The sequence below is a fragment of the Pseudorca crassidens genome, chromosome 13 (genome assembly GCF_039906515.1).
Source record: "Pseudorca crassidens isolate mPseCra1 chromosome 13, mPseCra1.hap1, whole genome shotgun sequence".
Taxonomy (NCBI): Eukaryota; Metazoa; Chordata; class Mammalia; order Artiodactyla; family Delphinidae; genus Pseudorca; species Pseudorca crassidens.
Window position 1 is genome coordinate 75005392 of NC_090308.1, and position 16950 is coordinate 75022341.

General features: G+C 33.9%; 1 protein-coding gene across 3 annotated transcripts in view; it reads left to right on the forward strand.

Annotated features, from left to right (window-relative positions):
• PHIP (pleckstrin homology domain interacting protein) overlaps positions 1–16950 on the forward strand; it is a 127153-nt gene that overhangs the window by 91581 nt on the left and 18622 nt on the right. For all 3 annotated transcript variants that reach the window (XM_067702731.1, XM_067702732.1, XM_067702733.1), the window contains exons 24-32: positions 2500–2619; positions 4077–4184; positions 4756–4880; positions 5011–5093; positions 8252–8363; positions 8543–8604; positions 11023–11178; positions 12237–12357; positions 15529–15654. In XM_067702731.1, the coding sequence (XP_067558832.1) occupies positions 2500–2619; positions 4077–4184; positions 4756–4880; positions 5011–5093; positions 8252–8363; positions 8543–8604; positions 11023–11178; positions 12237–12357; positions 15529–15654 (1013 nt within the window). The remainder of the gene's footprint in view (positions 1–2499; positions 2620–4076; positions 4185–4755; positions 4881–5010; positions 5094–8251; positions 8364–8542; positions 8605–11022; positions 11179–12236; positions 12358–15528; positions 15655–16950) is intronic.

Genomic DNA, 16950 nt, shown 5'->3' on the forward strand with positions numbered 1-16950 from the left:
TTATAAAGCAATACAGTGGATAAAAAGAAGTGTAAGACGTAGTACTTGCTCCAGAAACAATGTGTGACTAACAAGTTATTTGAATCCCGCCCCCCCCAAAAAATGGAATAAATATCACATGATAAAATATGTTTGATTGGCAAAGTAATTTTATAGATAATAACTCAGAAACCAAATGGGGCCATCTTATCTTAGAGTTTCACATAAGCTTTCCAGAAGAAATAAGATTTTAGATGGGCCTAGAAGAATATCCATGGATAGAAAGGAAATAAATCAGTTACCTGTATCTCCAAAATTAAAGAAATCGCAATTCATGAGGCTGGAAATTTAGAGACATGTCAATGCATTTTATCCCCTAAGTGGTTGTAAGTACTAACTGACAGAAATCTACTTTAACCAAACTTCTAGGTCCCCCAAGAATTGTTGAGGAATTGTCATAATGTTTATCATAATGATTCTTGTCTATGCCACAGTCTTACAGTTATAAATATGATTACTTTTATTTAATATCCAACTTACCTGGCTTCAGGTAAGAGTTGTTAGCTATCCTAATCGACATTCTGGGAAGAAATGCTTGCCTTAGTGTATTAATAGTTCATATTGAGGCTGGAATAAGTAATTTTTAGACTTTTCCTACCTTTTTTCCTTTTTTACTAAGTCAAAGGAAACCTTTTTCAAGCACTTTAACTGAACACCTCATCATATGTAAGACTGATATGATCTGTGGATCTCACTCTGTGATGTGCTCAGTGCATAACAGTAGTGGCTACTCAGTAACTACATGTAGATAAAATAACTGTTCACATGTCATGTGGCTTAACATCTCAAATCTAACACATAGCAAAATTTATTTTCTAAGCTTTCCCCTCTAACATGCTGCACTTCAGCCTTCCTCATCTCAGCAGTGACAACTCCAGTTGTTTACACCAAAACCCTGTAATTCTCCTTTTTCTCTCATTCCACATTCAGTCCATCAGGGAATTATTATCATGGCTCTGTCTTCTAAATACATTCAGCACTTGACTGTTTTCACCACTTTTGCTATCATGCTAGTGTCAGCTACGGTGAACTCTCACTTGTATTACTGCAGTAGCTTTCCATCTCTCTTCCTGCTTTTACCCTCATCCCCCTAGCCTCTGTTTTCTAAAGCAGGGATCAACAAAACTTTTTCTGTAGAGGGCCAGCTACTCCACCATTGTAGCCTAAAAGCAGCCCCAGACAATACATAAACGAATGGGTATGGCTTTGTTCTAGTAAAATTTGATTTATAAAAGAAGATGGTGGGCTGGACTTGGACCATGGGCCATAATTTGCAGATGCCTGCTGTGATGCATCCAGAGTGATCCTTTTAAAATATGTCAGATCCTATCACTCTTCTGCCTAAAATTCTCCAATGGATCCATCTCACGTATAGTAAATGCCAAAGTCCTTTACTCCTCCCTTACTCTCCAGAGAGAGTTCTCCTGATGTGCTTAACTGAGAAATACAAAGGTGGTTAATAGGAAGGAGAGTTAATAGGAAAATGAGTATTAAGTAGCAACTATAGCATACCTGCTGCAGATGGTGTTCTCGACACCCATTATGACCTTTTTCCTTTTCATGAACTTTCATTAACTCACAGTGATAACTACCTTATAACCACCTTTTTTTTTTTTTAAACAAACGCAAGAGAATAAAATTTAGAAATCTTAGTTTACAAACACTGAACCAAAACATTTTTAATCAGCTGCATGAAGTTTCTGTCTCTACTTACATATGTTAGGTTTCAGCTCAAAGTCCATTTTTCCAAAGTCTAAGGTAACAATATCCAGGCTATGATGGCCACCTGTAGGTGACTGGAAAATTTTAAATTTTTCGCAAAGGCCTATTCACAAAAGTAAGAAACCTGGCTTGACAGCATTCTGTTTGAAAAAAAAAAAAATCTGAAAAAAAATTTTTTTTAGAAGCTTGTGTGTGAAATGGCTACTTTAAAAGGAGTAAAGGAATGTTCTTGGGCTATGGGGAAGTATAATGCCCAGCCCATGGAAGCAGTTAGCCTTCTGTATCTTGGCACTGCTCAGCCCATATGAGAATATCTTAGTTAGTTCTTACTAACACGCTTATGACTAGGATTTTTTAAAATAAAATATCGAATATGCTTCAGTCTGTTACATGGAGTGTTGATGAAACTGCTAGAATTTTGAGAGGAAAGAAAGGAGACAGAGCTTATACTTTGGTGTTTATGGGAATATCTTGTCACCTAGTTTTGTTTTGAATATTGTCTGTAGAGCTTTGGTTTATCTAGTTCTTTTTTTATGGAGTGATTTGGAGAAATCGAATATAACTATACTGCCACTGCTGCCATCTTCCCAGAGTAAGCTTATTAATACTTAATACACATTTTTGTACAAAGATCCCTTCCCCTTTTATTTTTCAAACTACCTTTGTAGTTATTTTAAAGGGCAGATTGATAGATTAATGCTTTCATGATAATATTACTTTATATTGTTTTACACTTAGAGATTGGCTGTGGGAGAACTAACGGAAAATGGTTTGACATTAGAAGAATGGTTACCTTCAACATGGATTACAGATACTCTCCCCCGAAGATGTCCATTTGTGCCACAAATGGGTGATGAGGTATTTTTTAGCTTTTAAAAAATACCTTTGTTTCATTCAAGTAACTTTAAATACTTTTTATAGCTCTTGAAACAGAACTCCAGAAAATTGCAGCAGTTTTATAAAGTATCTCATTTTACATATTTGTAGCTGTATATGGAAAAAGGAAAATTAGGAGGAAAGCTTTACTGATAATCTTTTTTGAGGCTACTGTAAAAATTGCAATAGCAAATTAAATATTGTAAGAGAATAGAGGTTTTGTTGACATTTTAAAAGCTAATACGTATTTTTTAATAAGAGGATTTTATGGCCAGTTTTCTTTTTCCTAAAATATATTCATATGGTAAAGGAAAAATAAAATTCAGCCCTTTATTTTTAATTTTATTTCATAGAAGTATTTTATTTAAATAACTATAATGTTCATAATATGTTCCTTAGATCTTAAAATCTATTATATTCGAAATATCATTTCATTTTTAAGAAAATATGGTGGTTGGCCATCATTTTGGACTATGTTCTTGTGAATTTGAAATGAAAATGTAAGATTAGACCAAACTTTTCCACTCAGGAGTTCATGTCTCCTTGTTTTATGCGTAAATGTTAAGAGGCAGGGTTATCTGGTGTTCAGTAGATTCATAGTAATAAGTTAGGAGTTAAAATAGAGGCTTCTTTAGCAGAGCACACTAACAGTAGAAAGTGACAGGTGGCAGTTGACAGTTTAAAAAAAAAAAGGAAAACAAAACCTTTTTAATGCAAGAGTAATAAGTAACTCTAAAGTTCCAGGCAGCTGGAGCAATAATGATATTAATGAATAGAATGAATGTGTATAAGCTAATGGGTATCGCAAAATATTGCTAAGAACTTAATAGCATTTTTTGAAATTCCAGCAGCATTTTTTAACAAGCTCAACTATTTATCGTGGGAAGTGTCATGGGAAGAACACTTGGGGTCAGACTGCTGTATTCACGTACCGGTTCTCCAGCGTGGTAGTCAGGAGTCACTTAAATTTGACCTCCATAAATGAGGATAAATATATGCCTTGCTCTCTTTATAATGACAAAATATATGTGAAAATATATATGAAAATATATTTTTCATTTTAAAGTTTCCTGCATTTGTACAAACTGCTTGCTATAAAAGTAGGTGAATAATCAACTAAACATGACCCCTAGTTACAACTTACTTTATTATGCAACATAAATTAACTTATTTTGAATCCAAAAATAAAATGGTGAAACCAAAAAGCCAAAAAATAACTGCTTATCCTAACCTCTTAATGTTATTTAGAACACTATGGTTATGATTAAGTGACAGTAGGACAGCTTGAGGAAAAGAAGGGAAAAAAAAAATCAAAATACTAGAATTTTTTTTAGTTTAAGGGACATTAAATTCCCTCTGCAGTTTCAGCTGATACCGTGCATCTTGCGTCAAAGGAAACACATACAAGTTTTAAAATTGTGATTTTATTTACTTTTTAGGTTTATTATTTCCGACAAGGACATGAAGCGTATGTTGAAATGGCCCGGAAAAATAAAATTTATAGTATCAATCCCAAAAAACAGCCATGGCATAAAATGGAACTACGGGTATGGTGTTTATAATTTAATAGTCCAAAAAGATGCGATTATAGAGGAATTTGTATTGAGTGTTACTATTTTCACTATAAGAAACTGTATCATGAAGATACCTTTTCTAATTGGAACAATCTGGGGAGTAGAAGGTGTTTAATTTCTAAAGAAACATAAGATTGAATTTATATATTCCAGTAGTTTATAAATTGGGAATAAAATGTAATTATGGTGAGAACTGGACAACATTAACATCTAAGGCAAACTTCATCTTTGTAAATTTGGAAGTATTTCTAGGTTTATCAGCAGTAGTTTAAAATTATTTCCATGTCCTTGGAACTGTGTTAGAAAACTCTTATTTCGATAAAGTTTTCCTTTTTTCTTTTTTCTCTTTCTTTTGTTTTCTCTTTTTTAAATTGACATATAACTTGCATACTATAAAGTACACCGATAAGTACACAGCTCAGTGGATTTTTACATATACATACAGAGTAATCACCTAGATCAATATTAAAATGGATAACTTTTTTTATTATGTTTAGCAGTTTATTTTGTGAAGATGGTTTCTTATTTTCTGTATCTTCCTCAGGAACAAGAACTGATGAAAATAGTTGGCATAAAGTATGAAGTGGGATTGCCTACCCTTTGCTGCCTTAAACTTGCTTTTCTGGATCCTGATACTGGTAAACTGACCGGTGGATCATTTACCATGAAGTAAGGACTGTTGAAAGAGGCAATAGTTTCTTAGTATTGTAGATTATTTTTCAAGATCCAGATAAATTTGAATGCCTTTTAGATATTTGTAAGTATATGACCTAATCAGTGTGTTTCTGTTTGTACTTAGGTACCATGATATGCCTGATGTTATAGATTTCCTAGTCTTGAGACAACAATTTGACGATGCAAAATATAGGCGGTGGAATATAGGTGGGTAATTTATTTAGAAGCTGTAATGTTTGCTTTATCTAATAAGTGACTTACTATTTTTCATAATTTAGGTAAAGATAATCAGAAATATTGCCATTTGCAGGGATGTTAATAAGAAAGTAAGATATTGTGTCAGGAATTTATTTATTTTTAAGAATGAAAATACTTCTAATTTAGGTGATGCTGAAATTCCAGACATTTTCTCTCTTATATTTCTTAACTATGTATAAGATTGTTTATAGCTATTCCTTCTGCTGTTTTATGTGCTGAATTAAATTCTTATCCAAAGGAATTAATGACAGAATTCAAACTTGAAGCAAAAGTAGTCTTCCAGTTCAAAATGTTTAATAATTTGGACTGGGACTAAAACTGAACTGACATTTTTCTTTTATTGGTTAACTCTGTTAAAATTAAAGCTAATATTGTAATCAAGACTCAGAAAAACTTCTAAAATCCTTAGAAGTCTCCAGGCATTTAAGGTGCATTAATTTATGTTCAGATGGATGTGCTATTTTCTAGAGTATTCCTTTTAAAAATTTCAGACAGGGGCTTCCCCGCTGGCACAGTGGTTGAGAGTCCGCCTGCCGATGCAGGGGACACGGGTTTGTGACCCGGTCCGGGAGGATCCCACATGCCGCGGAGCGGCTGGGCCCGTGAGCCATGGCCGCTGGGCCTGTGTGTCCGGAGCCTGTGCTCCGCAACGGGAGAGGCCCGTACCGCAAAAAAAAAAAAAAAAAAAAAAAAAAATTTCAGACAGGACCACTGTGTCATCTTGGAGTAGACTCTGGTGCCCCTATGGCTTATTTGGTTTGAAAAAGCACATCAGTTGACGTGGCATTTCATCCCTCTTCCAGTGCCATTGGAAGGCCTTTGTGTGGTGATTTGTTGTCTCTTGTTTGGTCTTGGTAAACGTAGAGATTTACATGTGTGCTGTAAAAAGAAAAATTATGGAAATGCAAGTCATTAAAATTAGGGATATGCAAGTTACAGAAAAAAATTTACATCGCATGTACCGTTTTTCTGGAAGCTTTGAAAGATGTGTTCCATCAAATAAGGGAGAAAAGAAAAAGACACGGAATCTCTGCAGGAGACAGGAAATTCAGAACAGGAAAGCAACAAAAGGAATTCCCAAATAACAGTCAACAGAAGTCTCAGGATAGCATCTGTTTAGCAAGTCTGTAAAACAAACAGTCCAGAAAACATTGTCCTCTAAGAGTGAAATCATCAGGGAAAAAAAAAGTGAAATTGGATAAATTGTATAAGATGTTTGACTTTGTGGGAAATTATATATTGAAGAGTGTTTTATAGTTTGAGCTATTAGAGAATGTGGGAAGACATAATCATAAATTCAGAGAAAAGCAACCATAAGAAAATGAAGCAGTTATACAAAATTATATAGGAAAGGAATTGTGTGCTATTTGGCTCATTAGCAAACAATATTTATACAGTGTAGTCATGACAGGAAAACTGAATTAAATTAAATTAAATTAAATGCACATACCCTTTATATACAATTATATGGAGAGAGACCAATACTTAATGTCTAAAATTGATGAGTGAAGAAATAGCTATATACTCAGTATTTAGAAAACCGTAAGTAAATTCAAGAAGAAAGAGTTAAAAGTTCGTCTTGGTTTTAGATGTAAGCCTTTGGTACATATGATTTTTTAAATTATTTACATGTGTTAGTTGATAAGATCAATTTCATCTGTTATTTTTGAGGACACGCATCTGCCAATAAATTGGCGGAACAAATATTAGCAGTCAGAGTCCAGGAGAACATTCTAGAAATGCACTGACAATCTAAGCAAAGAAATACGGCAAGTATTGGACAAATCAGAGAGATATTTCAAATGGATGTACATCAGAATGTTATCATTTGGATCTTATCATTTTTCTCCCCTAAATTTATAGATTACTATTTCTTCTAAAGTTAATACTAGTTAGTCTTCTATTTCTGAAGATATTTACATGTATCTACCAACTGCCATTTAAAATTACATCAATAATAATTGCTTTAGCTTGTCCTCAGGTATGTTTAAGGCTTGCTCTGGTAGACTCTATTCCTTGCTTAACTTTATTGTCATTAGCCTGCAGTATCGTTCATTGTGGTCAGGCACACATTATCCAGTTCTTCCTCTTCAGCGTACTGTCATCAGTCTAGGTACAATAGGATTGTAAGAAATAGCTTCATGAAACTCATTATTATGTTTACTGTAAGGTGTCGGAGGTGTCAGTAATGCTGTTTATTAAATTATGTATTAGCTTCTCACTAAGGGTAGTGTCACTAATATGCATCTGAGGAGCAATTACTCTTAGTCTAGTAATAGATCATGTTTCCCTCTTAACATTGGCCGTTAGAATGCTTGAATTTGAATCTAAATTTGATCCCAGTGCATACCCACTCAGAGTATATATATACACATATATATAACTCAACAACATGCAGTTGTGTTCTGTTAATTTAGCCTGACTCCAGCTTTCTGTCATTAAATTTCTTTTCTTTTTTTAAATACATTTTATGCTATATAGTTGGCCCTCCGTATCCATGGGTTCTGCCTCCACAGATTCAACCAGTCTTGGATCAAAACTATTACAAAGATTAGTTGTTTTCGTTTCTTTTTTATTTGTTTCTATAGGAAAGGGAAAGTGAGTGTACAGATAAGTGTTAGTAACTTAAGGGTGATTGAGTCAAAGGAAAGCAGGTTGGATTGTTGTTGTTTGGTTTGTTTTTAGGCTGGACTCTTAATTGTTGGTTAGAGGAACTTCCCTACAGAAAGTAAGAATTCAAGATAGACTATAAATATTTTGGGGGAAGAAATTATCTGTGGTTTTATTTGAATGAAAAATTTGTGCATAGTCCTAATGATGTGCTAGATTGGTAAAAATGTTTAAGATAAGAGTGAATTTCTCCTTACCATAATAAAATGTAAAAAATGGTGCTGAAAAGTCAGTCACACTTCAGGTGTGCTTATTAAATAACTTTTTCCCTCAGTATTGCTGATTTTATATATTTACTTATTTATTTTGGAGTGTGTAGGTCATTTTTCGTAGGTCTTTTAAAATCATACAGGCAATTTAAGTATCTTAAAGGAAAGAGGAGTAACAACAGCAGTGTTTCATTTCAGAGTAATGAGATGGCTTTTATTCTTGTCCAGGTGACCGTTTCAGATCAGTCATAGATGATGCCTGGTGGTTTGGAACAATTGAAAGCCAGGAACCTCTTCAGCCTGAGTACCCTGATAGTTTGTTTCAGTGTTATAATGTTTGGTAAGGAAGTATTGTATTTTTGTTCAGCCTAACTTGTTTTGAATGTTTTCCCCGCCTATTAATAAAATGATAAAGATACTACTTTTAAACACTGAAGTAATTATTTTTACAAGGTGATTTTATTAAAATTGCAATGCAATATTTAGATTTTTTAATATAAAGGTTTTCCTTCCTTTAAGCTGGGACAATGGAGATACAGAAAAGATGAGTCCTTGGGATATGGAGCTTATACCTAACAATGGTAAGTGTATGTTAAGCTTTTTGCATCTGTATTATGGAATTAGTTTCTTAAATAAAAATCTGATTTGCTAACTTGCAACTACAAAGAGTTCTTAATGAAGACCAAGTAGAAAGTATTCATTCCACAAATATTTATTACCTATTATTGACCCTGGAGGTAGGGGAGGCATAACAGTGAAAAAATTAGACATAATCCTTGCCCACTTGGAATTTGTAATTTAACAGGGAAGGTTGAAATTAATTACAGCAAAATATGATACTGATTTGTTAATTATTATTCACTCTAGAACAGGGGTCCCCAACCCCCGGGCAGCGGACCGCTACTGGTCCGTGGCCTGTTAGGAACCGGGCCGCACAGCAGGAGGTGAGTGGCGGGCGAGGACCAAAGCTTAATCTGCCGCTCCCCATCGCTCGCATCACTGCCTGAGCCATATCCCAGTCCCCCCCCAACCCCCCAACCCCACCTCCCGTCCGTGGAAAAATTGTCTTCTATGAAACTGGTCCCTGGTGCCGAAAAGTTTGGGGACCGCTGTTCTAGAAGATGAGCACTTGGGATCAAAGATATTTTTGTAACTCCAAGCAGAATACATAGAATACAGTGTAATACTTAGAGTTCAGGCTTTTGAGTAAGACTTAGATTCCTATCCTAGCTCTGCTGTCTTTTATCTATGCCATCTTGACAAGTTCCTTTAAATCTCAAAACTCCAGATTCTTAGGATTCAGCTTTTGAAACTATGTAAACTAATACTTTCCTTATAGGGCTGCTATTAGGATTAAATGATATCATATGTGTAAAGTACTTATTATAGAGCCTGACACATGTAAGGGTTCAATGAGTAGGTAATTATAATTAATAATAATAACCATCATCTTGCATATGGCCTGATGCATTGCCTTAGGATTTGGGAGTTAGCCTTAGGCAGTGAATATGACATCTTCCTGGAACTGAGAAAAGACCAATGTGGCTGAAGCCTGGAGATTGCATTTTCTTTCTATTTCATTGTCCATGTTTGTTTCAGTTTTAAAAAAATACAACACACACAATTGTATATGCCTAAAAAGGTTTAAAAGGATATATACCAGATTATTAATAGTGGTCATTTATAAAGCGTGGGGATATGAGGACTTCCACAAATTATCTTTTACATTATTCTGTATTGTTTGATTTTTTTAATAGTATGTTACTTTTACTATCATGTAAGAATAAAGATTTTAAAAAACAAAAAGAAAAAAAGCCTGACTTGTAACATAGTAGAAATAGTCATTTATAAATGGAGTTCCTCACTAGTTATTGTATTCTAAAAAAGCAGAGAAAAGACAATGTGGGAAAACTAAGCCCAGTCTGGTAAATCTTAGAAATGAGAAAATGGTCATGCTGATTTTGTTCAAAACTAGTACTTTCTAGAAATTATCACTTTGAGATACCAATACCAATAATGTCTTTTTCATCTCATTGCTAAATTAGAGCTGTTTAAAATATCTTAATCAACTTGTAAATGTGTTACATGGCTTTTCGTCTGGTTTTAGTTCTCTCCTTTGTGAAGGTTTGAATTTGAAGTCACATCAGACTATTGTGAATATGAGAGAAATGAAGCTAATCGATGTTGTAATGCCTGGGGTATTTCTTGAAATGAATTAGTGACAGTAATATACTACTTGTCTCCTACCTGAATATATTGCTATGTGGAGGGGGTGATTTTTGTTGTTTTTGTTCTATTTGGATACACGTACATAGGCACTTATAGAGTTTAATTACATTTTGGGAGGAGGAGAAATTTTGTAAACAAATAATAGCATATTTCAAAATGTTTCTCTCATGAAGTCTAGTTCAAAGAAAAAATTGCTTGGCAGATTTGTAGATTTTATGTCACCACGACCCCCTAATGATTCTGTTAAAAATTCAGGCATGCAGAAAGCATACCTTCATCATTTAAGAGCAAAAAGTGTAAGAATCATCTGTCAGTATTCATAATTCTCTCTGTTCCCACATTTTAAAAAACTGAGCCTTTGATTGAAGCATTTCTGAAAGAATACCACTTTTGCTCAGTTTCACCTGTGTGTTTTATCAAAGTAAACATGGAGATTATACATTATGAAATGATTCAGAAAACTTTTAAATTTGCATCATTTTATAGGAATACTTTCTCCTTCACCTGTAACTGATAATAGAGCAAGTTGTCAGGTATAATTTTGGAGAAGTAATTATATGCTTATCTAGAGAATTATGAAATTAATGTTTTAAAGAATAAATTTTATTGACCCTTGAAACATACTTTCCTTTAATGAAAATAAAGAATATACTTACCATTTACAAAATTATACTTTATAACAATATTAACTCTGATTTCTAAAGGTAACCTAAATATTAGTAAATTACCACATATTTTCACTAAATCTGCTTTCTTTCTTTGTATTTCAGCTGTATTTCCTGAAGAACTAGGTACCAGTGTTCCTTTAACTGATGTTGAATGCAGATCATTGATTTATAAGCCTCTTGATGGTGAATGGGGTTCCAATCCCAGGGATGAAGAATGTGAAAGAATTGTTACAGGAATAAACCAGTTGATGACACTAGGTAAATAATAGTAACACATGAATATAGATAGAAGATGTTGCCAGAAAGCAAAGGAAAAATACTATTATTCAAGCAAAACTTTTTTCCATAATACCATGTCATTGTTTTCAAACATTTTTAACTGGTATTTTTTTTTTCAATGCGATTTTACGCAGGGCTTAAATATCTAAAACAGTTATAAATGAGGTTGCTCTAGCTGAATTTCAGAGTAAGGGACCCCAGAAACACCAGGGGTACCGTTGAAAAACCTAGATCCTCCAGAACCTAATTTTAAAATCCTTCACATACTCACGCTGACATGATGCGACTTGAAAGAGGAGGGCTGAAAGCTGAATTATATGGGTAACTGTACCAGTTTTCCTCTTAACTTGATATACGTATACACAATAGAATATTTGTAAAGGGAAGGGAGAAGGTATATGAACTGCTTTGCTTTATTTAAAAAAAACAGAAAAAGAACAATGACCACAAAGCATGATTATCTGAACTTTTGGTGCCCAAAATAACTCTAAACTAGTGTGGTGGTTTGTATTAACCTAGACTTTCAGTAAGGAATGAGATTTAAAGAGTCTAAGGGAGAAATTAACATGAATAAGAGCTGAAGATATTGGAGACACATGTTGGATGATATTTTCATCTGAAGTCTTTTAAAATATGGGCAACACTTAATTATTGTCTCAGATACTATCTTAGGTAATTTTAGTAATTATGTCAAAACAATTACTGTCAAACACATAACATAGATTCAGGAATGGCCTGGTTTTAATTATAGAAATACATGTAGATGTTCTTTAATAAGTCAGTTTTATATATTGTCTGTCATCTCTTTTCTTCTAAGGAGTCCATAAATAAATACTCCTAGAATTTTGCAGTATAAATGTAGACATAATAAAAAGTGAGACTATGTGTTAGCTAAACTGTATGTATTTTCTATCAGAAGATAGTGGTAGACTAATGGTTATGTGGATTAGAACTTAAGGCTTAATTCAAGCAGAATTTTGAAATATTTTAAGCAATACAAAAATAAATTTATAAACGTATTTGTTTGTTTATCTTAGATATTGCTTCAGCATTTGTGGCTCCTGTGGATCTGCAAGCCTATCCCATGTATTGCACTGTAGTGGCATATCCAACGGATTTAAGTACAATTAAACAAAGACTGGAAAACAGGTTTTACAGGTTAGAACCATTTGCTGTAGCTACTAACAAAAGAAAGCTAAGTGATTCTTTCACCCTTTTACTGATCCTCTCTAGCCGTGTTTCTCAAACTTCAGTGTGCATGCAAATCACCTTGGGCATCTTGTTAAAATGTAGAATCTGGTAGTAGGTTTAGAGTAGGACCTGAGATTGCGTTTCTCACAAGTTCCCAGTGATGCTGGTGCTGCTGGTCTATAGACCACACTTAGAGACAAATACGAATTGATGGTCACTGTCTTTGTATTATATTTTATGAAACAATCCAACATATTTTATTTTCTCCTAGATATCCCATTGAAATATTTGTTCATGGATTTTTTCATAGAATAATATTAAAAATTGTGTGTTCTCTTATTTATTTAGCTTATGAATACTTCTGAAGAATGAAATTAAGAAAATTTTGGGTACTTTTTATAGTTGTAGCTTAGTTTGAAATATAACTAGAGTTTTAAAAAGATGCAATTTCAGTTAATTTGCGTATGCTGGTTAACAATTTTTGTAAACATTGAGTTCTAATGTTGGGCAGGCTTTGTAGGTTTATTGCCTAAAACGTCTTATCAAAAAGTGAGGTTAAGTCCATTGTTTTCACGTAATGAAATCAGACTTTTAGCTTTCACATTTCTTATGACTTTTGCTTATTAGCAGGCCAACAACATTTTAACTTAAATAATAATTGCATTAAAACTTTATTTTTGTGATCAGTTTTATAGTACTGCAGTTCTTTACATTACTATTTATTTTAACTTAGGGAAGGTTTTGTTTGTTTGTTTGTTTGTTTGCGGTACACGGGCCTCTCACTGTTGTGGCCTCTCCCGTTGCGGAGCACAGGCTCCGGACGCGCAGGCTCAGCGGCCATGGCTCACAGGCCCAGCCGCTCCGCAGCATGTGGGACCTTCCCGGACCGGGGCACGAACCCGTGTCCCCTGCATCGGCAGGCAGACTCTTAACCACTGCGCCACCAGGGAAGCCCCTTAGGGAAGTTTTTAATCATATTTTGTATTCATATTTTTCTGTGTAAAATGTGCCTTTAGTTCTTTTTAATACTTAGATTGTAATTCTAATTTGATACTGTGTGTGCCTGGTGCTGAAAACACCATTTGTTATTCCTTACTGACTAAGGTAGTGTTTCTCAACAAAAGCATTACGGACATTTAGGGCTGGAAAATTCTTCATTATGAGGGGCTATCCTTTGCCTCTACCCTTAAGTGCCAATAGCAGCCCCTAGTTGTAAAAACCAAAAATGTCTCTAGACACTGCCAAATGTCTCCTGCTGGGCGGAGTCACTTCACCGAGAAACACTTGGAATAAAGAAAACTAAGGCATTGGACTTTACGTTCTGATCTCGTTAGGTATTTCTGCTGCTGCTTCATTAATATTTGTCAAAAGCATTGAGATGAGGAGGAAATCACCTGTGATTTGTGCCTCCCAGCCATCTTCCTCTCGAAGCACACTTCTTTAAGTAAATCATTTTCAACGTTAAAGGTTTTAAGACAGGAAATGGAGAAGAAATTCTTAACTATATCCTTATTTCTCTCTAAGCTCCTAAGTTGTTAAACCTTAGGAGTTACACCCCGGGCTTCAGAGATGGAACAAGACGTGGGAGAGTAAAAGGGAGAGAAAGAACTGTTTTCTACACACTAATAGTTGGACTACATCTAGAAAGATAAACTTCTGCCATCTCTCACCATTGTTAAAAATATACTTTCTCATAGAAATACTGCTCAACATGAGAATTGCTAAGGTGTACTGTATTTCAATATACATTACAGCTTAATTAGGCTTTTTGGCATTAGCCTAGCTTAGCCAACTTAACCAACTTAGGAAAAAAATCTTTTGGAACAGACTCCTTATAAATTAGAAACTGCCTGATTTTTAACTAAATAATGTAGTTGTAGACCTGAGTTATGTTCTTATTTCATAATAATGATGCCTGCATGTGCTATTTCACTGTTTCGAGCTTTTTTGCTTCTCCTCTGCTCATTGGCTTCAGGCTTCTTACAGTTTGTAGTTTTCCTCTTTGATACTTCTAGTTCAGTCTTAAACCACTGTCAGTTTGCCCTACTGATATTAAATCCTCATGCCTTATCTTACACACAGTTTCTATAGGGTACTCTGAAAATGGCCTGTGATTCTTTTATTAGAATGAGCCTTGTGAATGCTATTGGAAATGCACAGAAGCTTTTCTGTATGCTTCTGTATCCACAATTATATATAATTCTTTAAAAATTCCATATAATTGTTTTCTGTTCAAAAATCAGTAACATTTCCTGAGTATTTTCTTCCTTATCATTTTAAGTTGGATGATATTCTAGAATCTGCCTTTGGATTTTTCTTTAGTTACTGAAATAAAATAATAAAACACCAGAATTTTAGTACAGTTGACTCTTGAACAGCATGGGTTTGAACTGCACGGGTCCACTTATACACGGATTGTTTTTTCAATAAATACGTACCTGTAGTACTACATGATCCATGGTTGATTAAATCCATGGATGCGGAACCTTGGATACGGAGAGCCAACTCTAAAGTTGTATTCGGATTTTAGACTTCAAGGAGGGCCAGTGCCCCTAACTCCCCCATTGTTCAAGGATCAACTGCATTGTCTATTTAGTGTAAAAAAAAAAATTAATTTTCATTTCGTTAGGTTTCTTAGTAAACTAACATGTTCACCATATTTGTATATTTTTGTATCTCATAAGCAAGCTGTTAGCTTTTCATTTTTAAATGTCATTTGATTACCAGTAATAGAATTAGATTGAAATTGCTTGGTTTCCTTTTTTAAGTAAAAGTCAGATATGCTTATTACCAAAAAATTACACCATACATGAAAGGACTATGTAAAGCTAAAACTCCACTGTTTCTCTCCTCCTGCTACTCTCCTTATAGTCTTTCTCCCTAAAAGAAGGCCCTGTTGATAGACTAATGTGTCAAATCCAGACATTTTCTATGCCAGTACATAATGTTACTACTCTTTTCCACCCGCCCAACACAAATGACGTTCTGTTTTTTTGAAAACAGCTTTTTAAGGTGTGAGTTTTGTAATTGATTTAAGACTGCAATTAAAAAAGTCTGAATGTCTTGGTTTTAAAATGTGTGTGTGTGTTTCTAAGTATAAAGAGATTAATAAGACTTATGCATTTTGTTTGTTTAAAGGCGGGTTTCTTCCTTAATGTGGGAAGTTCGGTATATAGAGCATAATACACGAACGTTTAATGAGCCTGGAAGCCCTATTGTGAAATCTGCTAAATTTGTGACTGATCTTCTTCTACATTTTATAAAGTGAGTATTTTTCCACACTTAATTATATTACTGTAATAATTAATGGCAGTATTTTAAAATGTAAAATGCCAAAACGTAGAGTACAATCATTTTTTATTATACATCATGTCACGTGCTGTGCTATAAGCATAGTTCCACTCAAAATAGGAAGCGTATGTCTGTCTAAAGAAGCAGCGTTTAGTTCACTGGCTGATAATAATTACAGAGTCAAAGAGATTGTGTTACAGTTGTGTTCTGCAATTCAAGTAAGAAAATAGGGATCTTTCTCTAAATCCAATGTTCGATAATAATAATAATAGCAAGCTTTTACTGAATGTATAATGTTTTACCTAAATTAGCTCTTCTAAGTCAGATAAAAATCTTACAGGTGGGAGAGATCATTATCTGGAATTTACAGTTAAGGAAATTGAATCTTTTAGAGGTTAACTTGTTTAATTTTCACAGTAAATGAGTGTCTGCCATTTGATTTGAGAACCTTTCATCTTAACATTGTATTGCCCCTATCAAGTTTTGGAACAAGTATTCAAATACATCAGCAGGAAAATGAATTTAACTTTCAAGGTTTTTCTTCTTCAAAGTCAAGTTTACTTCCTCATTCATTAATCCCATACCAAGAGTGATGATAACTACAACTTCTTAAGACAGCAGGACTTTTACTTCCTTGTCTTAGGATTTTATGCATTCATAGAATGAATTGAGTCTTCTAAATTGAAGCCAGAGGAATGAATCATATGTATATTTTCTACGAAATACAGCTCTGAATTCATACGAAGTTTATTTATATTGGATAATTTTTTCTCATTAAGAGAATTGGGTATTTTATAATTTAAGTATTCACCTATTTTCAGCTTTCATTTTTACATGAAGGGATTATTGAGGCTTTTTTTTTTAAACACCTCCAGCTTCATTCTCATTACTCAGCATAATCATAGGGTCCCTTTTCTTGGTATTAGGTGAGTTTGTTTTTGTTTGTTTGTTTTGCTAAGGAATGTAGGTAATTGCAATATAAATAAACAACCAAAGAAAATTCGTAAGATCAACTTTATGCCCTTCCTCGACCTTATTTCTCTAAAGAAAACTGTTGCCTTCCAACTGGTTTCGGGGCTGTTATTGCTAAGCTTTTGCTGCTTTTCAGTAAAATTGATAATCAAGAATTAATAAGATAATAAAAATTAGTTATCCTCAGAAAACTATTTATATACTTGGTTGTAAAAGTTTATAGTATCTTAACTATAAAGTTTTTAATCTGTAATTTTGTGTTTTATATATGTTATGTACATCTGTTTTTCCAAAGAG